The sequence below is a fragment of the Cervus canadensis genome, chromosome 10 (assembly GCF_019320065.1).
Source record: "Cervus canadensis isolate Bull #8, Minnesota chromosome 10, ASM1932006v1, whole genome shotgun sequence".
Taxonomy (NCBI): domain Eukaryota; kingdom Metazoa; phylum Chordata; class Mammalia; order Artiodactyla; family Cervidae; genus Cervus; species Cervus canadensis.
Genome location: NC_057395.1, coordinates 12,807,577 through 12,835,109, shown reverse-complemented (window position 1 = coordinate 12,835,109; position 27,533 = coordinate 12,807,577). Strand labels below are relative to the sequence as shown.

The window sequence follows — 27,533 nt, the reverse complement described above, 5'->3', positions numbered from 1 at the left end:
TATATATGTATATATATATATATCTCAACAAAGTAGTTGTATTTCATAGCGAGCTTAGGTAAAAGAATAAACTTTTAGCCTTTCAATGTTTTCTTTACTTGCTAGTGTAAAATGTATTTCTGAGTTATCCCAGGTAAAATAATCAAAACACATATATTCAGTTCAGTTCAGTCCAGTCACGCAGTCGTGTCCGACTCTTTGTAACCCCCATGGACTGCATCACTCCAGGCGTTCCTGTCCATCACCAACTCCTAGAGCTTGCTCAAACTCATGTCCATCGAGTCGGTGATGCCATCGAACCATCTTATCCTCTGTCGCCCCCTTTTCCTCCTGCCTTCAGTCTTTTCCAGCACTGGAGAAGGGAATGGCAAACCACTTCAGTATTCTTGCCTTGAGAACGCCATGAACAGTATGAAAAGGCAAAAAAATGCATATATACATAGAACACACAAATTTTTCTGTGCTCCTGAAAGGTATACTAACTAGAAAACAGTTCTTGGCTTTTGACTTTTTATAAACTCACAGGTTTATAGGGACTTTATGGAACCATTCAGCCTTGCTCTGACTTCTGACAGAACTGTAGCTAGACTACTCAAAACCCCTTAAAGCAAAATCAGACTTCCTTCAGATAATGTTCATTATATTCAATGTTAATCACATTTTCTTTGCTAGGTTATTCCTAGAAAACAGCTACCCTTCTTAACAGTAAGTCAAAGGAGAAAGTACTGAGATACATTTGAAGATGGCAAATGGATATTGAATGAGGATTTATAGGCAGTTGGAGGTAATTCTCCGCAGAGTAGTAGGAGCAGCGATACTAGCACACCACTGGGAACACATGGCTCCTTTGCTTGACCATAATGGCGTGTCTTACATGTTGTGACCACTGTACAGTTTCCAAGCACTTTGTCTCATCTAGTCCTTACAACAACCCTGAGAGGTGGGTGGTATTAACGGTCCCAGTACAGACAGTATAGACAAGGGCACTAAGCTAAGGAGAGTAAGTGGTTTGTTTTTACTTACCTGGTAAGTGGCAGGTCTGAAATTTTGGATCCTCTGATGCCAACTCACAATACCAAAAAACTGTTTTAAAAAATAACATTTTTCAAAAACCACCTTAAAGTATCAGCCAGGACAACAGCAGCAGTGTACAAAGACTGAAAGTTTACAAAAGCACATCTGAAGCTTTCTGTAAGAGCGTTCCAGCAGACTGTTGGGATATTCGTTTATGCCTGAAACACTGAGCCATTGAAGTAAAATGATACACACGCTCAAGATACTGCTGTCTTTTTTATTTGTAGCCAACATTTTTTTTTTTTGCCTAGAAAAATACATGGGGATATTTAGGACTACTGTGCTGGGCAGTTTGCTACTTTAGTGATAGGAACATAATCTTGAAAAAGCAAACACGATTATTTTGTACTTTTTTTTTGTTTTATTCAGCAATAAGACCACAATTTTTCATATTTAAGGAAGTATGAAAAATTTGTCGAGTTTTAAAAGCTGAATACATGTAGCGTTGGATCAAGGCACATACAAGACTGGCCAAAGGGCGTACAATGCACTTTGGTTTTTTGTTGGGAAAAAAAAAAGTTATGGCAACGGAAAAGTGATGAGGTTTTAAACAAGTCATAGCTCACAATTCAGTAGGAAGCTGGAAAAAAATGTTACAAGTTCATTACATAGTAGTATCTGGAAAACCGTGACAGTAATGGGCAGTATTCTTGATCATTGTGAAAGTAAATTGAACATTTATGTACAGTGTTAAAACATTTCACATAAACCAGATCTAAATTTGATTTCTAGTATTTATTTTTCTTTTAAATTCTCACTTATTTAAAGTACTACTTTCTCTTCATTGTTGAGGGGAATTGCTTGTAGTTATACTACTCTTAAAATGTGTTTAAGCTTTTTTTAAACTTCCTTTATGATAAAAACATTGTAAACACTAACAAGTGTGTCTTCAAAGTTGATTTTCAAAAATCAAGACAGTATAGGCAAAACCAAAATGGAATTGATTCTTGTGTTTGTTACGCTATGTGAGTCTAAGTTTTCATGTTTTTTTCCTAAGTACAAGTTTCCCCCACTTGGAAGCACGCTTACATTATTGTTTTCGTGAAGTCCTTTATTATCAAAGCTTTGTTAACAATGGCATTAACAACAGCAGACTTCACCCTCCTTTTAGGCCAACTGATGTATTCAGTTTAGAAGATAATGTTTACTTTCTTAAGGAGGTCTAATTTACTTAGCATAAAAATGGAGCTATGCAGCAAGTCTGATATTGCCCATTACTTCACATATTTTGATTATTGAATACCACTGGAATACAAATTTAATAGTTGGAACATTATTTCATAACTACTTTTTGAAATTTAATTTTTCTCATTCAGCCAGTTTTGTTTTTTTTACATTTTATTAATACCAAAGTGAAAAATGGCCTGTGCTTATACTACAAGGATCTCATGTGAATGCAGTCCTGATTGTTCAACACAGCAAGAAAATTCACTTTCACAGTCAACAAGTCATCTTACTCAGTAGAACACAAAGTAAATGGTTTATAACTTCAATATTTGCAAGGAAAATACAGTACAAATTACTAAAAAATACTAAAATATAGAATTGTGTTCAGGCATCTCCACTACATCAATCGCAGCAGTAACCTGAAATTTGAAACTTTTAATAAAAAGTTCTTAAATATAAATTATATGGCAAATGTACAGTACATTGCTTTTCTCAGTCTCTTTTTCCAGTGTTTTGCAGTAGAGCAGGGTTCCTACCATCACCTCCCTTAGGTTTAAAAAACCGACACACGGTCCGCTGCAAGCCCTCCTGCATCATGAGTGTGAGTGATCCGAGTCTGGAATACCACTGTCTCTATAGCTTCGGTTACTGCTGCTCTCACTGTGATTGTTTTTGTACAGATTCATCCCATTGGGAGGAAATATGGTGTGTATCACAAATTCCTCCTTTGAGATGGGTTCACTGCTTATCGGTAACATCTGAAAAGAAGTCTCCCTGATTTCCAGGATGGAGTTGTCCTTCTTGGTGCCGGCTTCCGCATAGTCGTCCTTTCTCCTCCGCCCTTTGCTGTAGGCACAGTTCCGTGAGAAGAGGGATCCGTTCCTGTGAACGTACCAGCACACCAAAGCCAGCAGGGCGATGCTCACCAGGGCCACAGCCCCGCCAATGATGGCGGCCAGTGGCAGACTGGGGTTTTTGTAAGGTTCTTTCTCTTGCTCTCGATTAAGGGTGGTTGTAGGGTTGTACATTCGAAGGGGTGCAGTTTCAGTCTCAATACAAACAGGAGTTTCATCAAACAGATAGAGGTTACTGGTTTCCATGGGAACCATGCAGACTCGATAGGGTGAATCAGGCTCCAGGGCTGTGACCAAGTATTCGCTGCGTTCTCCTGTTACAATTGTTTCAGTTATAGATCCAAACGCTGGGCTGTGGTCCAGTTTGAGCCAGCTGAGTCTTAAAGCAGTCATAGGTAGGACAAGTTTCCAAGAGATATGAATTGTGTCAGGGGTGACAGATTTCACAGTAATGATAATTGTTTTTCTTGCCGGAATCCCTGTGGTTCGCTGGTCCTTAGCGAGTCTGGGGTTCTTCGGGTCTGGTTGTTTGGTCACAGGAGCTGGCCACTGGCCTTGAGCAGGATGTACCGTATTGGGCGTCCCAGTGGTTATCTGAATGGTGCTTACAACCGGGTTGTCCTTACAATCAAACAGTTCCGCATTGAGGTCCTTGATAGCCATCCCTCGAACCTTTTCTGGAGCTTGGCACATGAGCCCACGCACGTTGACCTTCACAGGTAGTGATTGTAGCCAGTCACGTACCCATTTCATCTTGCATCCACAATACCAGGGATTGTTTCGAAGAATCAGTTGTGTTATGTTGTCCAAATCATCAAAGATACCCTGAGGTAAATTACTTAGGTTATTATTGGACATATCAAGTCGATACAGCTGCCTCAGATAAGAAAAAGCATTTGGGGGCACCCTATTGATGTGGTTATCTTGAAGATAAAGCTTCCTTAGGTTTGTGCCTGGAAGGTTTACTGGTGCAGCAGTCAGGGAATTCCGTACCAGTGACAGTTCTGTTAAGTTGACTAGGTTGAAGAAAACTTTATCACCCAATCCATGGTTGTTCAGCAGGTTTCCATCCAAAACCAGGCGTTTTAAGCTAGTGAGGCCTTGAAGAGATGGTGATGAGATAGTGGATATGCGGTTATCATCCAAACGGAGCTCCTCTATAGTCCTGGGCAAACCCCAGGGGATTGTGCTAAGGTGATTACGAGACAGGAAGAGCAGGCGGAGATAGTTACTGTCTCTGAATGCCCCCTCTTCAATGCTAACAGCTGAGACAGAGTTATCATCTAAATGTAATTCTTCCAGATAGGGAATTTTTGAAAGTGAATCATAAGTGATGGTCCTTATGTTATTTTCTTGCAGATGTAACTCTTTGACGTACTTTGGTAGGTTGGTAGGAAATTCATCTAAACTGTTGTGATATAGGTATATTCTTTCTACTTTCAGCAAGTTTTTCAAATCTGATGGAATCCCAGCATTATTTATTTGGTTGTTCTGAAGGTAGAGAGTTGTAGCATCCTCTGGTATTCCTGTTGGAATGGATGTCAGAAAGCGATCATTACAGTAAATGAAACCGGCATCACAGCGGCACACAGATGGACAGGGTTTAGCCATAACTGATAGTGGTGCCACCTGGAGGAACAGCCCAATTTTAGTCCCAATGAGGAAGACGCTCCAGGCTGGGCTGATCATGGTCAGCAGTGTTGAGGTCCTTACACAAGGTAGTTTCAGAGCCCTAAAGTGGAGTGAGTTTAAAAAAAAAAAAGCAACAGAAAACCATCAGACCAGCATACTTAAAATAGTATTCAAAATAGATGTGAACATTGAAACATCTAATAATCATTTTTATTAATTTTTTCTTGCATGCTGAGTTTTTTTTTTTTTTGCATGCTAGCTAATGATGAACATAATCATACAATATTTTTACCTTAAATATTTCTGGTATTAAGAAGTATTTTGTCCCAAATCTATTTAACTTTGAAAGTTTAATATAGTTTTATTGAATGTTTTAAAGCATTCTCATAGCACTTTTATGTCAATTTTGTGACCATTGGCCAAGCTAGTCGGATTTCTAATTTTTCCTTAATATTCATAATGAATTAACACATAGGAATATGATTTGTTATATTTAAGATAATCATGTTACTATTCTTAAAAACCAAAAATTTATATCTGCTTTTTACATGGTAAGCTGTACAAGTATAGAAATCTGTAGTAAAAAATCTATTCTCATACTATGGAATAATTACACACCTCTGGAGACCCTGAATCCCAGTTAAGTCAATTGTTTGCTTTTATTATTTATATTATTTTTCTTTGATTATTAATATTAAACATTGTGAGATAGGCATTTCTAGCACGAAAATAAGAAGGGATTGTTTTCATTTACTTTTGGGAAGGAATGATTTATATAACTAATACGTCTATCTTATCTAAGTGGAAAATTCCATTTCATGTTAAACTAACTCTTTTTTTCCTACTTTACTGTATGTTTTGTACTACATGGTATAATGGCTTTATGAACATTTTTCATTATATTCTAGCTCATAACATGTTTTCATAATGCATTTATCTTTCTTCAAGTTCTAATCTAAAATATGATTCACCTTTCTCCATAGGTGGAGATTTATAGATTTATACTTATCTAGTGTGTAATATAATTTCTTCTGCACCTTTAGGTATTAATTAGCCTTTATAATTTCAGGCATGAAAATAAGACTTTAATATTTTTCCTACCTTATTGAACGATGTGGGTAAATTTTGCGTGAGTGAAAATCCAATGCACATATATTATTTTCCTGGTGAGGGGCTGGGACTTATAAACTCTTGTTTAGTCCTTGGAAATGTTCTTCACTGTTTATTCAAGTAATTCTATGCCGCACACACCTCCAGATCAGGCTTGCTGTTGTCAATGAACATTCCAGCTGCGGTTCAGCATGGTGGGCAAGCTCATTAAAGTAGGGACCAGAAACAATTCAGTTTCCTGTTACTATGTAGAACACATGGCTTCCTATTTTTTTTCCTTTCTTATAGAGTTTCTGTGTGAAGGTTCCTTTTGTGTAGCTTAATTCCCTTAGTGGAAATTGCTCTCTTTGAAATTCTTATTGGTTCTTCTGTGCAATGTGGTCAGAGATAGTAACTTCAGATCCTCATGAAGAAAGCCATTCATGATGCTAAGGCCTGTATAGTAATAGGTTTTTCAGGCAGTTACCCCCCACCTTTATTCCCATCCAGGATTATCCAAGTATAAACTTTGTACAGTAGCTACATCCTGAGGTATGATTACCTGCTGTGAAATAGCTATTTCCAGCTTTTGCTTCTTGCTGCTTTCTCAGAATATCTGGAGCAGTCACAGGTTATGCAAGAACAGATATTCTTTCAAGAGGTAAAGAAAACTTAATTCAAATATTCTTCATGGGAAAAATGGAAGCATACTAGATTTCCTTTATATTTCTGTTCCTTGAAATACACTGGACCTGAGCAGCTCCTGTGAAAGTAAAATGTTTTAATCAGCTATTAACAAAGAACTTTAACATACTAGAGACATTTCCTAGAAATTTAGCTTCAATTCTTTCTTTAGGCAACACCTTTCATCATAGTAGTTGTTGAAAAGGGATAAGATGACCTCTTTGTCTTTTATTTCCCATTTTGCTATATAAATAAAGTGGGAGCCAAAGTTGAGTTTGTCACAAAATAATTTCAGTTGTTAACTGACTGCTAGTGTGACTTTGAATTAAACACAGAAGCGAAGCTTTATGCAAGAGACAGTAAGCCTCTTCTATGGGTTTTGAATGCAGGTCAGGTCAATCTTTAAAATTTCACTTTCATATCTTATATAAAATGATAAAGTGTGCAAAAGGAAGAAAATAAGTACATGAAAGAGGTAAGCAAAGCCACAACTAGGATTTTTTTTATGAAATGCCATAACTTCTTAGATATTTCTGAACATAGTTTTACAAAGTCATATAGTCTACAATTTAAAGAGTTGAAAAGGGTTTGCTTTAGAAGTTTTCTTTTGATTTGCCCAGTGTCTTGTTTAATTCTTCCTGCAGGCCTCACTTTTCCCTATTGTGGAATGTGGGCACTACAACCTTCCTCCTTAGAACTATTTTTAAAGGCTAGTTGATGATCTTGAAACTCTAGTTACTCAGGTATTCTTGGCCAAAGGCAGTGTAGAAGTTCAAGTCATAACATTTTTTGAGAAGAATACAATTTTTAACAAACTAAACTTGAGAAACTGTATTTGGAACAGAAAGGACACTATTTCAGTCCATCTCCTTGTAATGACTCTTAGGAAAGCATATCAAAACCTGACAAGGCATTTCTCTCTTGGTGCAAACAGGAACATGTCAGTTTCCAAAAATTATCTTTTTAACTTCTGAAAGAGGCTTACAGCTTGACCAAAGAGACTCATGATTTTAAGGATGACTGCTTTGTCCATTATCTAATATGCATGAAGATTTTGGGGGGTGGACAGGGAAGTGGGTAGTTTCAGTATCTGTTACATAAAGTTATATACTCAGGGACTTTCTATACAAGTAAGGTACATTAAGGTATCATGGAAATATTTGACCCTAAAAGTAGAAGCGATTTGTTTCTCCCTCAGTAATTACCTTGCATCCAACAAGGATAGCATCTGTTCCAGAATTCAAACAGTACTCAAACTGAATTTTAAATAAGACCAAGATTTGTGTTTCTGGCTCTCACTGAAAATTCAGATTCTTTTAGTTTGTCACCAGGTATCAACACTATCATAGACTGAATTAACAGAAGTAAACTGAAAAAACGTTACCAATACAATTAATTTATTATTTAGGAAACCTGAAGTAAAAATAGCAGTTAGCAGATGGATAAAGTAGTCTCTAGTGAATATAGCAAAATGCCCACAGAGGAAAGTTTAAGTGATGTATTGCTTAATGTTAGGTTTTACAAGTAATGCCTTTAGGGCTTTGCTCATTATTGTTGAATTTCAGTGGAGTATTTACTTGAAAACTTGCTTTCTTGGTATGTGAACATGGAAAACCAAGCTGTGAAATTAATAATTACAATGTTACTTTAAAAAGTATCTTCTGTTAAAATGTTTTCTAAGCTTGAAAATTATTCGACATATAAAACAATTTGGTAAATTTAAGAAAAAAAATTAAAGCAATTTAGGAAACAGTTTTGTTAAAATGCATTAAAAACTAATTAAAACCATTATAAAAATCGCACAGAGAACCTGCTTAAACTGTTGCCAATAGCCGGGCATTTCTCCTACACCAGGACAGACTTTAAAGTTGAGAAGATGAATCTGATGAATGGAAGTTAAAAATTGTTGGTCAGCCTAGAGTATGTACAAGGTGATGATCATAATGATAACCAGAGATACAGCTGGTAGCTGAAGTGCAAGTATTTTACCAATTCAAAATCCAATATGTACTGATTTCATGTTTTCAAACTAGAGAAAGAAAAAATACTCCCCACTGGTATGAAGAGGAAGACGACTTTATGTTGTTTGTTTTGCTTTACATGTGTGAAGCTGCTTCCTCTGCTGTATTTGATGTGCAAACTCACATGGCCATGAATACAATGGTGGTAATAACCTGGGATTAACAGAAAGCCTAAAATCTCATTCAGTTCTTGGAAAGTGCCATTCTCTTCTCCCCAGATTGCATTAAAACAAAAGGCAAAAATACAAAACATATTTCTCTGGAGAGGATACTCTTTCAAAAATGAAGATTCCTTCACAAGTTCCTACTCCCTTTACTTAAACAGTCCAATGCATGCATGATTGTGTTTCATATCTTATGTCTTCTCTTGCCTTTTTATATTTAAAAACTATAGTGCTAAAGAGGTTTGTTTTATTTTGCATATTAGAGGCTGTAATGGTCTTTCCATCTGAAATAAGCAGTTCTGCTTCCATGTTTAGACTTCCCTCTTTCTGAGCTGGTTCTACATATTCATGCATATAGAGACATTGTAGTTGCATGTGACTGATGAAAAAAAAAAAATGACCCCCACTGGCATGAACACTGTGGCCAGGTTTCCATAACATCGACTTCAGAGTCTTTATGTCTGCATAGGCTTGAAAGAGGCCATTACTTCTGAACAAAAAGGAATCAATCTTTTAGAAAAATATTGTTAATGGGGTAACTTGGGGGAAAGCATAAATGGAGCCCTGCTTACTTAAAGGAATGTTTAAGGTTTTAAAAAAAAATCATATCCTTACTTAAGTATATAGCATTTAGAACTGTAGCAAAAAGAAAAACATAATCACCGTACTGGTAAATTAAACTTATAATATGGATCTTCCTATCAGTTTCTTTTTATAAATTAAAAAATATGGATTTAAAAAATGCATTTATAATGTAATCACATCCATGAAAAGTCACCAATTGATTTCCATGATACACTTTAAAGAAGTATGTAAATAGATAAGGATGCTATCATTTTGAGATACTTCAAGAAAATGAATATAATTGAACAAGTTGTATCTGAATAGAATACTGGTATTTATAGTCAAGAACATGAGGCAGTCTATATGTTTATATGACTCCTTCTCTGCTACTATTTTGGAGGTGGGAATGTTTGAGATGAGAAGGTATTTGGTATTTCTTATGTTTTGATCACTTAGATTAAGATTATATGTTGATAGTGCTAACTTCCTAAATCCTTCATTTGTCCCTTTGAATTAAATTGATTTTTGATATGAAATCATTGCTCTAAAATAAAATCTTAAATTGAGTAGAGTTTGGAGATTTTAGTTTGTTTTTAATGATTTGCCTCACATCATGGTCTCTAAAGTATCCAGGGACTTTTAAATATATTAAATTTAAAAGTGGAAAAGTATGTAGAACTTTTAATCGAAGTTAACTGCATTATTTTGAGTAAAACCTTGAGACTGAAGAAAACACATGATTGCTCAAACTTATCCAAGTCTCTGAATATTTCCGGGTACACTGAATTTTTTTTTTCTTTTTTTTTTGAGGGGTACACTGAAATTTATACAATCATAATTTAGAGTATTAGGAAAGTAATTTATTTATGAAGGCTTAAACTGCTGCTAGAAAGCTCTACAAAATGATCAACCTCTGAATGTTAAGTCTTTGCAACGACAAATAGTATTTCAAATAAACTATGTGTATGGTTAAACTGAAAAACTGGAGTATATCAGGTTAGTTGGTAGTGACAGCAAAATGCTTTCTAAGCAGCCTGTCTGGTAGTTAAATTTTCCACGATCATCAGATTTCAGGAAAGTTCCAATTCTTTTGTTTAATGCCAGGCAAGCAGAAGGACCTCTAACTCTCCTCTTGAGAGTCATGAAGTCTGAAGGGTTTGCTGAGAGGGAGAGAAGCAAGTGTGCCTTTCCTGACTTGGTTTTACCCAGACTATTTTCTAGCCTAGAAAGTTTGTTTCTTTTATGTAAATAGGGGATGGAAGTTCCAAAGCAAAGGATTTTCACTTTCTCCTTTTATGTTACAGGTTCTTTTCCCCAGTAGGTTTGTGATAAATGAATCTAATTCTGCTTCATTTATTTTGGCTTGTAAAGTTAAATCAAGCATCCTTAAAACAAAAAGGGAAACTGGGATGTTATCTTTCATCATAGTGAAACCTGCTTCTTTATTATGATATTAAGCCAAACTAAATAAGTTAGAGAACCATGGCTTATAAGAATGAATAAGAGATTAATTTAGAGGTTGGTAAAGGTGAGCAGCTGAGAGCTTGGGGCAGGGAACAAGCTTTAAGTTTGCATTGACTTTTAGGCAATTGCAATTAAAATTATGCTTATCCTTGTTAAACTGTAAACATTTTCCCACTGTGAGCCTGATATTCCTTCTTCTGTGTGGTGAGTACAGTTTGGTTGATATGCTTTAAGTTTCTAATAGTCAAGTTTCCATACTCTAGTACAACAAATATATAGGTTCGCTGTGTGCCACACACTGGGCTGGAAGATAACATCCATAATCATAAAAACATCCTTTTTTTTTTTCATGTCAGAGTTGAGTATAATTGCTGATTTAAACCGTTGAAGAGGAGGAAAATCATTAGCACACAAACTGGTCAACCCACAGTTCAGTGGTGCACTTTAAAAACGGGGTTTAACCAAGTGTGGTCTCTGGGCTTTCTTTTCAAAGTTGCCACGGTAACTTGTGCACGTGAAAAGTGAAAGAATAAAGAACAAAAGCTGTCATTGTCTCATCAGAGACAGCAATTTCTCCTTTCTTGCATTTAGGCAGACTAATACCTGGAGAGAGCTTTTTATGCATTCCTGACACTTGATTTGGGGGGCTAGGAAAGAGATTATGCATATGTTAAACAAATGCAACTTTAGCTGCTGCTTAAATTACGTTTTGTTCTTTTTTACTTAAAATCTGTTTTCTCTAGCTCTCTTGTCAACAGACATCAAAGTCCTGAAACCAGCTCTCCTATGCAATATAAACATGGCTTTCAATTTGTTTTTTTAATGTGATGTTTTACCAAAGTTAGTGATGTTGATCTGCATTCTGTAACTGGAAAATGCTTTCTGAAATATATATTTCTGTTGTGGTTCTTAAGAGGCAGAAGACTTTTTCCAGGAGACATTTACAGACCATCTCTTAGTTAGAAATGTGTTTGTTGACTTGTGATAAGTTTTTGAAATGGTGGACTGTTAGAAAGAGTTGACAAAAGGTCCTTTTTATGCTCTGAAGAGAAAACTGCACTTTGGAGAATTAATACTGCTGAGAGATTTACTGTAGAGTTTTTGCCCGCTGGGGGGTGGTACACTCTACCAGAACACAGCTTTCAGAAGCCGCAAGTCAGATGTTGGCTGCTGCCGGCCAGTTTTCCTCTGGTTTAATTACAACAAAGCCTCCCGTTGAGAACAGTGAAGGCCTCTGGGGCACAAGGTGGGGGTGGGAGGGAAGGGGGACTGAGGGGAAAGGAGGGCAGAAACTACAACCTTTGAAAAATTTATTGAATCTTATTTCCCTTGTTGGCTTCATTTATGCTGGCCTTCATTTGACTTTCAGCAATTAGTTACAATGCTATTACAATAAACTGGTTGAATAAAAGAATATTTAAGGGGGTTTATTCAGAATTTTTAAGTTAGTCTTGGATCTTGGCATTAAACACATTCTTTGTTATGTAGCCCACCCACCTTAAAAATAGGGGGAAAAGTTAACCACTGAAATGGCTAGTTTTAAACCTTTTTTTTTTTTTTTCAGATAAGCAGGTTTAATCTAATATTGATATGAACACTGGCATATCAAGAATAAAAACATAAAGAAGAAACATTCATATAACATTAATGCAAGGCAAGTCCTCTGCTACTGATTTTTGTTGGGTTTAAAATTGTTCAAAATAATCCAGAAAGAGGAGGAAGCCTTAGGGTGTGTGGCCAAGAAAAGCAGAGACAAATCTGTCTGCAGTACACTTGTGTGTTTAAAGCTGATAATTGTATTTTTCATCTGGAGACACTGTTCATTAGGGTCTTGTGTCCCTAGGCAAGAGATGCTGAACGTAACTGGGGTTTCTATTTGATTGGGCAATATAGGCTAGAGAAGAAACTGGGGTAAAGATAATTAATAGCTTGCTAACAAAGTCTGACAGCCACAAGATTTCAACCAAATTTATTTCACACCGCTTCATTTAGCTCTGAAAAAGTTTTGATAGAATTGGAGGCTCCTTAATTAACACTTGGAAGCGAAAGAAACATACCTTCTATTTTACTGCCACATTCAGTTACGACAAATTTTCTTACTGTTTTTCTTCTTTTTGAAAAAAAGTTTACTTGCTGCCCAGTTATATATTTCACAGATGTTAATGTTTAGGAAGTGTTTAATTGGCCATTTTGAACCTAAGCATAATCGATTTAAAATGGGGGGGTGATGAAAAGCCCAATTAATAGCATAGTATTATACAGCACAATTAATAACTGATAATTAGTATTATACAGTATTATATACAATATTAATGAATTCATTATGTTTATTCATTCAATAATATCTTTGCTGAATCTTGGGCTTGATATATTTTTGGCAGTATTCTATTTAAAAAAGAAATTAGATGTGATTTTCCTGTTTAAACACATGCAATCATGTTTTTGTAACCCTGTTTTTTATTTCAGGCTAATTAATATATCTAGATACGTGTGTTTGTGTGTGTGTACATTGTATACACACATATATCTGCAAACTAAGTGGCATATCTCTGATTTAATCTTCTTACAGGTTAAAACCTGGCATATTATTATTAATATTGGTAGTAGCGGTAACATTAATATTTTGTAGTACTTTTAAAAGGTTCATTTCTTTCTTTCATCATTTCAAAAGAGATGGGTATCAGTCATCTGTCACTTTGAGGTCCTGTCTGAAAACAAATTCATTCTTTATGTTTATGCTGGTTAGGATATTCCTGTGTGATTGGGGATAAATGAAAGGCATAGCTTCAGCCTATACACTATTATAGTGTCTTTATTCATATTGTTTCCTGCTAATGAGGGAACATATGTGTGCATTTTAGAGCTGATAGATTTATTAAGAAAATTTAAAATAGCTAATTATTAAAACCGTTAGAGAATTTGGTTCTATAATTGGCACATATCAAGGCTTTTTTTTTTCTTTTTCATTCTCAGGAGGTAAATAACAATCAAAGCCCCAGATGTTGAGAAAATATAGGCCTGTTGCACTCTTTACTTCTATGCAACCATTTTGTTTCAGATCTAATTCACTGAAAAAAATTTTTTTTGAGTAGATACATTTAGGTAGTTTTTGAAAGATTTGTGGTATGAAAATATTTCTTTCAATGTAAGATTTTCCTATTATAAGTTGTAAGTGAATGGATACTCTTGAGTATCCCACTTCATGAGGCTCTACTCATTTTTCCCCCTGCCACCCTGAAATCCCTGCATACATCAGGCTTAGCTTCCAGGCTGAGCTTTGTTAGTTTTTCTGAGTAGACTTTGCCAATTACTATGCTAGTCACATACCACATTTGCCCAAGCAATGGATTTTGGCGTTCTGCTGGATAGGGGATATGGTTTGTAAGAGAGTTTCCCCCTCCTCTGACTTGAATTCACTAGTTGAGATTTGCAAGCCTGGAATGCTTGAAGCAGCTCTGGCAGGATAGCAGTGCAAGCTTTAAAATCTAGGTGTAGCTGTTAATCCTTACAGAGGCACATCAGTCTCCAGGAGTAGCTGGGCTAGCTGTGAGCAAGATGTATGCTTTTCATGCACTGCGTACTCATGGGCTGAGGGATTATTGATTTTCCTTCAGAGTTGTAAAAACAGCAATTGGTGATCATACCACACATACAGTACACGCCAAGTTAGCTAGACCTTTCGCTTTCTCTCTGTGGAAAAAATCTGCCTTGTGTTAACATTTAACTTCCCAGCTTATCGTTTTCCATAAGCCTCTTTTCAAGTAGCAACTACACGAGACATAAGATAGCCACTTATCGTTATTTTTTTTTTTTTCTTTAATGAAAGAAAGGTTTCAAGAAACTTCTTGCATTTGGCTGCAAGAGTCCAATTTTTCCTTGCTGGCTTGCACGCACACACACTGCTCGCCCTGGTGACAGAGCAAACGTCCGTATCTGGACGCCTCATGATACCAAGCCATTCCTTTCTAGAGAGTAAAACCGAGCAAACTTTCTGGGACAATCATAAGGAAAAACAGGGGAAACACTTACCAGGAAGACGAGAAAAAGCAATCCCATATATCCTGCCGCGCTAGCTGTAATTCCACTGCCTGGGAACTGGAGTAATAACCCTCCCCCTCCGCCCAGCTCGGAGTCCAGTCCACATAAAGCCCACGGCAGCCGCAGGCTGAGCCGGTCCCGTTCGGATCACTCCTCCACCGAGGAGCAAGTAGGGGCCAGCATTTCAGTTTGCTGCACAGCCCACCTCCAAGTCTGAAGTTAAAGCCTCACCTCGCAGTGGTTGAAGAAGGGGGTGATGTCATAGATGGGCAGGACTTCGCCGAGCTGGCGCTCAGTGAGGTAACTCGAGGATCAGACAGATGAGCTTTGCCAACGCTAGAGGGAGTGAGAGCAGCCGGAATGAGGTGCTTGGCCTGGCAGGGCTGGGATGCCACTGGTTGGTAGGTGGCCCTTGGGAATCGCAGTCTCTGCTGAAGTTGACTACGTACAGCAGGGTGGTGGTAGCAAGCTTATGAAAAATGCAAGACTGCTAGAAGACTGTGTGTTACAATAGAAAGACATGGGTTCTTTTTAAGCCATCTGTATTAGAAAGGAGTTAAGCAAAATCATATTTTCATTGTTGACTAGTTACAGTAATGTTATAAATGTGAAGGCTAGTAAACCCAACAGTGAATATTTATTCAACAAATGAATAGAAAGCAGGTTCAAGTAATTAACTGATTGATTTAAGGGAAGGAAACAGGAATTCCACAAGGGTAAAAGGAAAAAAAAAAAAGGTAACCATTTTTTTTTTCCTGGAGGTAATGAGTAAGTTTTTGTTTGTATCTGTTGGTTTTAGGAAGTGAAACTATTTATCATATACTCCCGAAGTTATTTATACATCTCTTTAGAGCCCAGTAGATAGATTTTTCATATTTAAAGGGACTCTTCCTAAAATAAAAAGGTTTTGAAAAATTAAAGAGTAGTTTTCTTTCTGATATATTTTTGCTTTGAACATGAGTTAAGATACAAACTTAAGATGCAAACATAGAAGAAAGAAATCTTTCAGAAATAGTTTTACTTGTATTTAAATTGTTGTATTTTAATTTATGTATATGAGCAAACACTGGGCAATGCAATATCTAATTAGCAGAATTATAGACTTCCTATTTTCAATTTTGATTTTCATAGACTGGTTTCTACTGTTAGAACAACAGTTGCTTTAGGCCCATACGTTTTCCACTAAGTGAATCTAATTTTTTAATGCCATTGGGAAGAATTTTGCTTTTATATTTACCTGGAGGGCAATATCCTTAAACTAATATTATCTGCTTTATTTTCAGAGGTTCTCCTTTGTGCTTTTTAAAAGTTTCTATGAGTGTTTGTTTCTGAAGGAGGCTAGCTAATTGTCTTTCCCAGGAGTATTTGATTATGGTCTCTTCATTAGTTTCATTTAGTTTATCTATTTACATGCCTCTTTGATAGCAGTTTGGCCTTCTGAGTTCCTCTCCAAGAATGAATGATATCACAGTAGAAGGTGAACTCTTGATAAGAGGTATATTGACCTCTATTGTTCTATGATTACTGGCCTCTGAGGGCAGACCCAATAAATATGGGAGGTTTAGAATTCTAATGTTTGTTGAAAAGCCAATGTCTTAGAAATGTTAGGTAGCAAAAGTTGAATTGAGATGCAGCTGCTGGATGTTTAGAGGAAAGGGAGGTTGCACTAAAGATAATCTCTCAGCTAAAGGATGGATTTCTTTTCCTGTTATTACAAAATAAACACATGGGTTAAACTGTTTTATGAAATAATTCTTCCTAGAAGCTATTTTCAGTTGGAAGTTGATTATATTTAAAAAAAGTTTTGGCCTAGCCAAATTCCTATAGTTTTATAGTCATGTTTAATCAGTTTTGACTCCATTCAGGCAGACCTTAAACAGAAAAGAAAGATAAATGGACAGTTTTGGTAATCAGTATCCAAAAGAAGGTACATTGGCCTGGGAGTTAGGAGATCTGAGGTTTCCATTCCCTCGTCTGCCATTCAGAATATGACTTACTGTGTGCTCTGGGCTTTGGTTCACCACATGGCAAATAAAGGCAGCAGGGATTTATTGAATGCCAATTATGTATTGTTGCTTTTTTTTTTTTTTTTTTAAAGATGTGGATTAAAATGTAGAAGAGGCAAGAGATTATAAAGGAATGTAAACTGTACTAAAGGCGCTGACTTTGAAGGCCAACTTTGAAGGATAGCTTCCATCAGCCTACCCCATCCAAAAATATATGCCCTTTTGCTGCTTCCATTTGTTTTTGTTTTCGTTCTTTTTCTTTTTTACTTCTTGCTCTTATCAGCTGTCTGAAATTCTGCCAGTTGGAGGTGAACTTGTAATAATATGTATCCCTTTTGAAATAAAATGTGCCGCCTCTGAAAAGACTGAGTTTCTCTGAGTTAATTCAGGTTGCTTTCCTCTCCTCCTTCGTTACATAAGGGAGATGAACTGCAGTAAGCGGACGGCTGTCCCAGTAGGAGGGGAAGGAAGGCAGGCACTTTTCAGTGAGAAGCCCTTTAGGCTCACAGTCTAGCATATCTGGGCTCCATCTTGGCTTTACCACTTGACTGTAGACAAATTACTAAATCTTTCTGAAATCACTAGCTCGGTACCTGACTTAAAATAAGTACCAAATGAGTGGTAACTGCGAGTATTGAGATGAGGGCATCTGAGCACTTGGAAAAAGGAGACATTAAGAAGTGATAGAAGGAAGCACAAAGAGAGGCCAGAGAGGATCAATGACACGTTTTTTTTGACACTTCAAAATCCCCCTTTGAAGTAGTAGTTCTACGTAGCCAGGAAATGAGGGAGGAAGTGGGCAAATAGGACATTTCCCTGTTGATTTTTTTTCTTTTCCTGTTGTCTTCATGCATTTCATGGTCCCATGTCCCTAGGATTTAGAACTAGTAAATACTTTGGGTTGAAAATGCATTTGTCATTTTTTTGCATTTTGTTCAGTTTTGTGAGTTAGCCAGTGAATCTAACACTGTACATTAGAAAATGAATTTCAGATGGTAAACAACTGGCAGGAATATAAGCTTAATTAGCATACTCTGTTTTGAAAACTCTCAGACTGTCTAAGCTGATCGTGTCGATGAACTTTGCATTTTTCTGTTTTTGTGAAAGGTTATGAGATGTTCTCTGATGGAGGATGGAGGAGGTTGGATTTGGAATCAGGTTTCCCAGGCTCTGCTGTTTACTTGTGTATCCATGTGAAAACAACCACCACCAAACCTCTTTTATAAACAGCTCCCAGATGAAATGGAATAATTCAGGCCTTCCAACCTGCCTAGACTTAAGCTACCCCATTCACTCATTCATTCATTCACTGTACAGAAATTCCTTAAAATTCCCTGTAAAAGAAGCTAGTAGGACTAGATGACCCCCAGACCTCCAACTATGATATTTGAAATTTAATCTTAAAAAAGTATTAAAGCTTCCTTAGGTCTTAGAAAGAAACATTCTTGATGATTTTCCTTCCCCTCACCCTCTTCCTAAGAATAAAGTCTTCAAAGTTGTGTGAAAAGCAAACCAACCAACAAAATCAGCTTAGGCTTTTGGTATTTTAAAATGTGCTTGTGCTTGTTACCAGTAAAGAAGTTTTTGGTTGCAAGTGATGGAAAGCTCAAACCTTACTATCTAATCAACGATTGGAAATCTGTTGGTTCATGGAACTGAGAAGTTCAAATGTCTGGTCTGGCTTCAGGTAAAGCTTGATACAGTGGCTTGAAATATGTCAACAAGAATAGTGTTTCTCTAGCTCGGCCTTTCCCAGTGTTGGCAGCCTCCTGGGGCCATATACATCGGATCCTTGGCAGCTCCAGGCTTTCCCCTTAGGCAGTGACAATTCCACATATCACATTCCCATATTGCAGTGCTCAAGGGAAGATAGGTCACCTCCAGAAGCTCCTACACATGCACAGATGTATGATTCACTCTTTCTCATTTCTTTAAACTTGATCACACGTTCATTCCTGGACCTATTACAGGAAGATAGCAGGATATGTTGGTGAGCTTAGTCCTATTATAAGAGCTATGGGTAGGGTTAACCCCACTCAAACACATGGCTGAGAATGGAAGATAGAGTTTGATCTGGAAGACAATTGGATACTGTTAGTTTGAGAAGGAAGGAACGGATGCTGGAGATTAGCTCATTTTTAGAGGACTTGGCATGCTGAAACTTGGGCATGTTTTATAAATTTATAAACTTGAAGCTGCTCTTTTTCTTTTCTTTTTTTTTTAAGCCAAAATTTCTATTTAAATTACCAAAACATCTTTAAAAGATTTTTTTCTATTTGTAGACCCTCTCAAGTCTAGCCCAGGTTTTTCTGTCAACAGTAGTGATTCAAGTCAGGACACATCAGTACTACATCTTAACATGAGCCTATGGGATGTTAATAAAATATATAGAGTGCACATTCAGCTATCTGTAATCCTGTGAAGTCAGGCCAGATGTTTAATGCACCAGTTAGAAACTGTACCACATTGTTCTGAACAATTCCAAAGGGTATTGGAGAAATAATTAGATTATAGCAGGTCACAGACCGCCTTAGAATACTAAATGGTTTTAAAAATGCTAAATTAAACTGCTCTTCTGTTTTGATATTTGCCTTTTATTAGTCAATACTTAAGATGTACCTAAAAACAATCACATATCCCTTTTAAGTATATTTCCAAAACATACTGCACTGGAGTGAGATCTGTCATTATGGGACTTGAAACAGAAATCAAAGCAAAACATCAGGTGGTTATTTCCCTGCCTGCCTGCCTGCCTGCCTGTCTGCCCACCCTCTGATCCACCCTTATTTTCCCCAACATCCAAGTTAGACTCTTATTACAGTTTAGGCTAGGGATTGGGAGAAAGATGATTAAAAAACAAACCTGAGAAAAAAGCACCCCTTTGACCTCCCAAGAAAGAGGAGGAATTGTGGTTCAGAACAGATTAGTACCTGGCCACAAGCGATGGACTGAGACTATTGTAGAACTGAGCCTGCTGATCCTTCCTCTCTTCCCTTTTCTGTGCTTCCATGTCTGGCCATGCAGATGGTGCATGATCCAACTCCAGCTGATGTAGGCTGTGTCCTTGACCCCCGCCACTCCCCAACGCCCTGTCACCCTTCTCACTTTGTTTTTATATAAAATGCAGAAAGGAGACTTCTGAAATGGACCTTGTAAGAAGCAAACTTGGAGCAAGCAGAGAGTGAATTTTCCCTTGACACACTGCGTGTGGCCCTGGGAGCAGAACATCAGTTCTTTCACTTTTGACGATGGAGATATGAGACCCATCTCGTTTTGCTATTATGGACTTCAATAAAGTAGGGCATTGTAAGGGTTCATTAAATCTGAGAAAGCACTTACTTATCAAGACAGAGCTGAAACTTGTGCATAGTTGCTTTTTATCTTCATAGTGATGAGTAGGGCCAGGATCATTTCAGAAGGTGCAATTCACTACTGTTAAATTAAGCTATGTTCTTTAACACTTTATCTTTGGGAAAGAAGCAATTTGAGAAATGCTTCTGTGTACTGTCCTGGAGGCTCAGACCTTAAGATAATAGTATCTAAGTCTTGTTCTGAGACTTAATTACAAATCAAGGGACAGATTCCTTATTCTTAGAAATGACTTGAAACATAGCTTTGGAGGAATTGCTTACAGTTATTAAGAGCAGATCATTTCAGTTGCTCAGTCATGTCTGACTCTTTGTGACCTCATGGACTGCAGCACGCTAGGCTTTCCTGTCCATCACCAATTCCCAGAGCTTGCTCAAACAAACTCATGTCCATCGAGTTGGTGATGCCATCCAGCCATCTCATCCTCTGTCATCCCCTTCTCCTCCTGCCTTCAGTCTTTCCCAGCATCAGGGTCTTTTCCAGTGAGTCAGTTCTCATTGACTGAGAGCAGATCAATAGTCAGTTCTCACTGACAAAGAGTAGGTCAATATACCTCTAATTGTTGAGATATGTATTTACTAGTTATCATACATGTGGATTACCCTGGAGCCACATGATCCTCTCTATATAGCTCATTGTTAATATCCACCAAAACTGTCAGAATATGCCAACCAACTTATTGTTTCACTGTGTCTGGAGTATTGGTGCTAATTTTAGGTACCCAAATAGATTTTCTGAGAGGAGTGTTTCCTGAAATCTTATTTCCAAACCATCTATGTATTTTCGTTGTGTTTGAAGTTACCTCTTTTAAGACTGATATTTTCCTAAAGTTCAAGTTACTTGGTTACATAAATATGTTTGGTGCTTCCCAGGTGGCGCAGTGGTAAAGAATCTGCCTGCCAATGGAGGAGACACAAGTTCTGTCTCTGGGTGGGGAAGATCCCCTAGAGTGGTAGGAAATGGCAACTTGCTCTGGCATTCTTTCCTGGGAAATCCCATGGACAGAGGAGCCTGGGGGGCTATAGTCGATGGGGTCAAAGAGTCAGACATGACTGAGTGGCTGAGCACATAAACATGTTTAATGTTGAAAGAAACATATTTAAGGTAGAATCAAAAACTGAGGGGGTGGCTCAGATGGTAAAGAATCTGCCTGCAATGCGGGAAACTTGGGTTCAATCCCTGGGTCTGGAAGGCAGTGGCAACCCACTCCAGTATTCACGCTTGGAGAATTCCGTGGACAGAGGAACCTGGCGGATTACAGTCCATGGGGTCCCAAAGAATTGGACACAACTGAGCCACTTACACTTTGACTATACTCAAAAACTGTTTTATATTATACCTGCTTATAAATGACCATTAAAACTGTTCCTTCTTGGCACTGTCTGGGAGAAGCAGATGTGCTACAATTGATATTTTTTCCCTTAAGAATTGGCATGTATTGATTATCTGCAAAATCTTTTAAGGAATGAAATATTATTAATCAATTAGATTTGGAGTAAGTAAATGTTTTACAATACCATCTATTTAAAATAAGTTAAAATTATCATGGGAAATTATCTTGAATATAAATCTACTTATTTAATAAATTTCCTGACCATCATTCATGACAAATATGTTATAGATTAAACGATGTCTATGGTCCCCTCTGTTTCACTTCCTTCATACTCTAAGTGATTAACCTCAAATTTGGGGAATTTAAAAACATTTATAATTCTTTCATTATTTAACTTTTTATTCCTTTTGTTTGACATTTAAAATGTATTAGTGCCACAAATTTGTAGATACTTTCCTAGGTTTCATATGTGTGTTTAAAAATTAAGATCTAGAATTGATGAGTCTTGTTAAAAGTGCACAGATATTGCCAATGTGTTTTAGTGGGTTTTTATCCTTAATAACTTGTTTTTTTAAATGAGGATAGAATTGATACGTGATTTAAAAAATTAGTAATTTTTGTTTGGGAGGCAGCTTTTTGGTGGTTTAATCCTCGTGTTTACACAGAAGCAATACAGAAGCTCTGTGAGTCACTTGCCAGGCAGCTCCTCTTTGTTTTCCTCAGTGGCCCAGGGAGCAGACTTGTCACTCTGAAGTGCTCACCTGTAATTCTGTCTCCCCCTACTTCCCTGGGGCGCGTCTGAAATAAGCTTATCAGATCATGTCTTATTGACAAAAAGCAAAGCTTACTGGTTGACAAAAGAAGAGGAGAGAACAAGTAAAATGTAAATGACAGAGATTTGATGTTAAAAAAAAAAAATCTGGGTTAACGTTTTTAAATATTTTTTGAAAGTGGGACATACATCTTTTTATATTTGCTTGATTTTTACTTTGTGTAAAATTTTGAGTGCAATAAAAGCTAACAGTTTTGTTTGTTATAGTTATGTATTCCTTGTAAGCAAATCTTTCTATCATATTTTTGAAAGAACTTAGAGAAAAGTATGTTGCATCTTATGTGCTTTCAGTATAATTTCCTGATAGAAAATAGATGTGGCTTTCAGACAGAAAGTAGACAGAGCTTCCTGATAGGAAGCAGAAATTATAAATATTGAAATCAGTTATTATGAATGTTAAATAATTATAAGGATATTTTATATCATATTTAGGCTTCCCCTTTTAGCTCAGTTGGTAAAGAATCTGCCTGTAATGCAGGAGACCCACTCCAGTATTCTTGCCTGGAGAATTCCATGGACAGAGGAGCTAGGCAGGTTACAGTCCCTGGGGTCACAAGAGTTGGGCACGACTTAGTGACTAAACCACCACCATATTTATATCCTGTCTTCTTCACTAAACAAAAACAGTCTTAAGGAACTTTTAAATCATATTTATTTCTTGTCCTCTCGATCATATAAAACAATATTACCATCTCCATTATAATGCAGCTGATATTTATTAATTGCATAGCAGACATAGGAACTTATTCTGGGTACTCTGAAGGTGGTACGTGCTGTAGGTCTGATCACTTTGATTCATTCTTTGTTTCCAGACTTTTTAACCAACCTTCTAAAGTTGCTCTATCTACTAATACATATAGATGGGTCAAAACCATCTCCTGACTGCTAGATACTGGCTCCTAAGCAACCCCAGAGAACAAAGAGATCTGACCTTGGTCCATGATTGAGAAAGTCAGGTGAAATGTAGCCAACGCACTCTGGGCTACAAAGAGAGAAAGAGAGAAGTCGCTTAGTCGTGTCCGACTCTTTGCAACCCCATGGGTTGTAGCCCATCAGGCTCCTACGTCCATGGGATTTTCCAGGCAAGAATACTGGAGTGGGTTGCCATTTCCTTCTCCAGGGATCTTCCTGACCCAGGGATCGAACCCAGGTCTCCCGCATTGCAGACAGACGCTTTATCCTCTGAGCCACCAGGAGGAGTACAAAACTATATTTGAAATGAGACTGATAGCAGCTAAGGAGGGGAAGGTTTGGAAGAGACGTTAAGGAGAGAACTAGAGCTGCTAAATAGCAACAGTTGGAGGGAAAGAGAGCCACAATAGGTACATTTTGAAGTTTTTACCAGTTACTATGGTGGTAAGTGCAAGCAAAAATAATAGAAGAAATTCCTGAAGCATATCATGAATTCATCCTCAGTCATTCTTGTTACGAGTTTTGGGTAAGGATAGAAGAGGTTGCTGAAATAGAGACCAGTGAGGAAGAAAAGAGAAGCTCCTAGACTTGAGGAAACTAATAGTATCAGTGTAATGACACTAGTATTCCAATAATCGTGGTATTATGAAAAGACTGATGGAAAGCTAAGTGGAGACTAAAAATCCTAAAATTTGATTGCAGAGGAGGGGAAAAGGTATTCAGATATGGAGATACGTTACTAACTTAGGTTTTTGAGGAACATGACCTTGCTCAGCTCATACCCTTCCTCAGCTCTTCCAGGAAAGACTATTGAGGCTTTCCAAAAGCTTCTTGTAAGTTTACAGTAGAGTCCCTGGGATTCTCAAGTTATTATCTGTCTACATTCAGGAGTGTAATCCCTTCAATAGGAAGGGTCTTCTCTACATGGAAAGGAAACCACCTGCTTTAGGATGGTGAAAGCCGACACATGCTGAGAAAGTTAGAATGGCCTAACTAAGCCATGCCCGTTAAATGGAGTTGTGTGCATGAGCCTGCAAGACACAATAAATCATCCACTTGTCCATTAGGAATATGGGGCAGCTCTCAGAGCCTTCTGGTTTGTATCCAGATTAACATCTAGTAATCTTAGTAGAGACAACGAAGTCATTCAAAATATGAAACCAGAATATATAGGTTTTAGAACATGGAATGAAAGTACTGTGTCATTAATTTGTGTCAGAAAGTACAGGAAATAAAGCATTCAGAAAAAAGTTATACCAGTTCAGAATGTATCATCTACCATGTTGTGTGCCAGAATCCTAACAGGCATTTCTGGTTACACTTGGCTCTTCTGAACCTCATTGCTGCCTTTGACTTATCCTGTATGAACAACATCCTTCATTAGTAAACAAATGAACACACTTCTTCACTCAGCAGTTAAAGAAAGCCACTAATTCACCTGTAAGTCTCAAGGACTGATTTTGGTGGAATTATGCCTGAATTTTTTTTTTTTTTTGCCTCAATATCTCTAAAATGGGATGCTTACAATCTTATATAAAAATAAATGAATGTTGTTTAGGAGGAGACAGAATGACTCTGAAGCCTATGCTGTTAGGAACCGTTTATGCACGTTTTAATTTAATTATGCACTTGAATGGTGGAATTGACCACCATTGCCTGTTTTCATCAGACCTGTTGCAATCAAGTGTGACAATTCACTTTATAATTTACAACCATTAAATGACACTGTAAAGTTTTTGTAGAAAGTTAGAAAACAATGTTAATAACAAGAGGAAAATAAAAATGAATTCCCAGTATTCAGTGTCAATAGAAGGTAGTATAAGTCTTTTAAGATTTTTATAACATATCTATATGCAAACAAATAAAATTAAGAAAATATGTATTATACTTATTGCTTTTATTTTTATTATTGTAAATTTTTTCACTTAAGAAAATTGTCAAATTGTCTCTGCATTATCAAATATGCCTGGATAGCATCAGTTATAATGGGAGTATAGTATGCCATTGTTTGCACAGATAGCAGTCACTGTAACTGGTCTGTCTCTTTAGGCATTTGTGTGTTCTTCAATTTTTTAAGATTATAATCAAAATTATGATGAAAATCCTTTTAACTAAATCTTTGTGCTGAAATTTATTAAGATAACTTCTTTGAGGTAAAACTGATGCTTCATAGAGCTGACATTTTTTAATTAATTTGCTGTAATCACAAGATTGCACTCCAGAAAGGATGTATTCTCCCAACTCCTGCATCCTTGACAAGTCTGGGTGATTAATCTTCATCTTAATAGGAGGTAAAATTGGTCTTGATATTGTTTAAATTAGTATAGAAGTATAGTATAGAAAATAGTATAGAAGGGAGCACATTTTCTTTCTTTTTGGGCCATAAGGCATTTTCTTTTATTTCATTCCCTCCTTCCTTCCTCTTTATTTATTTTTTTCTTTTTGGGTAATTTTGTCTACACAAGGATGTCTATATCATCCTCTTTTTTTTCGGCGAGGGTAGGATGATCTGAGAGTACAGCATTGAAACGCGTATATTATCAAGTGTGAAACAAATCACCAGCCCAGGTTGGATGCATGAGGCAAGTGCTCGGGGCTGGTGCCCTGGGATGACCCAGAGGGATGGAATGGGGAGGGAAGTAGGAGGGGGGTTCAGGATGGGGAACACATGTAAATCCATGGCTGATTCATGTCAATGTATGCCAAAAACCACTCCAATATTGTAAAGTAATTAGCCTCCAACTAATAAAAATAATTGGGAAAAAAAAAGAAAATTTAAACAAAGGGAAGTACAGAGACAAGTAAACAGAATATGCAACACCTAAAATTAACAAAGGTTTAATTTTCCTGGTGGCTCAGACAGAAAAGGAGTCTGCCTTCAATGCAAGAGACCTGGGCTCCATCCCTGGTCTGAAAGGATCCCTTGGCAACCCACTCCAGTATTCTTTCCTGGAGAATCCCATGGACAGAGGAGCCTGGTGGGCTATAGTCCATGGGGTCACAAAGAGTAGAATACAAGTGAGTAACTAAACGCACATAATGTTTCATTTATTTTAATTATTTATTGTTTTAGATCCTTAAAATAGAATATAAAAATACATATTCTTATAATATGCACTATATACATATTGTTATATAATATAAAGTTGAAATATCATTTTGTCTCTAATCCACTTAGCTCTTTCCTTCCCCAGAAGCATCCACTGTCATGAATTTGGTGGTGTATTTTCAGTCTATGTTTTCTTATCCATTTAATTAAAATTAGGGTCAGCTGTTAGCCATAAAAAATTAAAAATAAGAGTGACTTAACATGAAGTTAACTTCTCACTTCTGAAAAAGTCCAGGTACATAGTCCAGAGTGGGCATGGCCCTCCACTCAATGATCTGTGATTCTTCTAGTGTCTTATATTGGGTGGCTTTGATTTCATAATTCAAAATAGTGACATCCTCATTCCAGAAAGGACAGAAAAAGGTATTTTTTTTTTCTTTTTTTTCAGAAAAAGGTATTAAAAAGTATTAACAATTACCTACCTGTTATAAAAATTAATACTTATTTTAATGAAAATTAATCAGGGAGCAACAGTTCGAACTGGACATGGAAGAACAGACTGGTTCCAAATGGGAAAAGGAGTACGTCAAGACTGTATATTGTCACCCTGCCTATTTAACTTATATGCAGAGTACAGCATGAGAAACACTGGGCTGGAAGAAGCACAAGCTGGAATCAAGATTGCCAGGAGAAATATCAATAACCTCAGATATGCAGATGACACCACCCTTATGGCAAAAAGTGAAGAGGAACTAAAAAGCCTCTTGATGAAAGTGAAAGAAGAGAGTGAAAAAGTTGGCTTAAAGCTCAACATTCAGAAAACGAAGATCATGGCATCCAGTCCCATCACTTCATGGGAAATAGATGGGGAAACAGTGGAAACTGTCAGATTTTATTTTTGGGGGCTCCAAAATCACTGCAGATGGTGATTGCAGCCATGAAATTAAAAGACGCTTACTCCTTGGAAGGAAAGTTATGACCAACCTAGATAGCATAGTAAAAAGCAGAGACGTTACTTTGCCAACAAAGATCCATCTGGCCAAGGCTATGGTTTTTCCAGTGGTCATGTATGGATGTGAGAGTTGGACTGTGAAGAAAGCTGAGTGCCGAAAAATTGATGCTTTTGACTGTGGTGTTGGAGAAGACTCTTGAGAGTCCCTTGGACTACAAGGAGATCCATCCAGTCCATCCTGAAGGAGATCAGTCCTGGGTGTTCATTGGAAGGCCTGATGCTGAAGCTGAAACTCCAATACTTTGGCCACCTCATGCAAAGAGTTGACT

The 27,533-nt window shown here is 37.1% G+C and overlaps 2 protein-coding genes across 6 annotated transcripts in view; one reads left to right on the top strand and one right to left on the bottom strand.

Moving 5' to 3' along the window:
• MACROD2 (mono-ADP ribosylhydrolase 2) overlaps nucleotides 1-27,533 on the top strand; it is a 2,136,932-nt gene that overhangs the window by 325,381 nt on the left and 1,784,018 nt on the right. The window lies entirely within an intron of this gene.
• Nucleotides 1,272-14,988, bottom strand: FLRT3 (fibronectin leucine rich transmembrane protein 3). 3 transcript variants are annotated; one of them, XM_043478445.1, is made up of 3 exons: nucleotides 14,743-14,988; nucleotides 5,829-6,579; nucleotides 1,272-4,827 (listed from the first exon to the last, which is right to left on the bottom strand). In XM_043478445.1, the coding sequence occupies exon 3, from the start codon at nucleotides 4,782-4,784 to the stop codon at nucleotides 2,835-2,837; it is 1,950 nt and encodes a 649-aa protein (XP_043334380.1). In that variant the 5' UTR covers nucleotides 4,785-4,827; nucleotides 5,829-6,579; nucleotides 14,743-14,988; the 3' UTR covers nucleotides 1,272-2,834. The 3 variants fall into 3 exon arrangements, with proteins under 3 accessions (XP_043334380.1, XP_043334381.1, XP_043334382.1); XM_043478446.1 differs by having other exon boundaries at nucleotides 6,379-6,579; XM_043478447.1 differs by lacking the exon at nucleotides 5,829-6,579.

What these genes read in the sequence shown, in the direction of transcription:
- FLRT3 (XM_043478445.1), bottom strand. Translation starts at nt 4,784, where the DNA reads ATGATCAGCCCAGCCTGGAGCGTCTTCCTCATTGGGACTAAAATTGGG.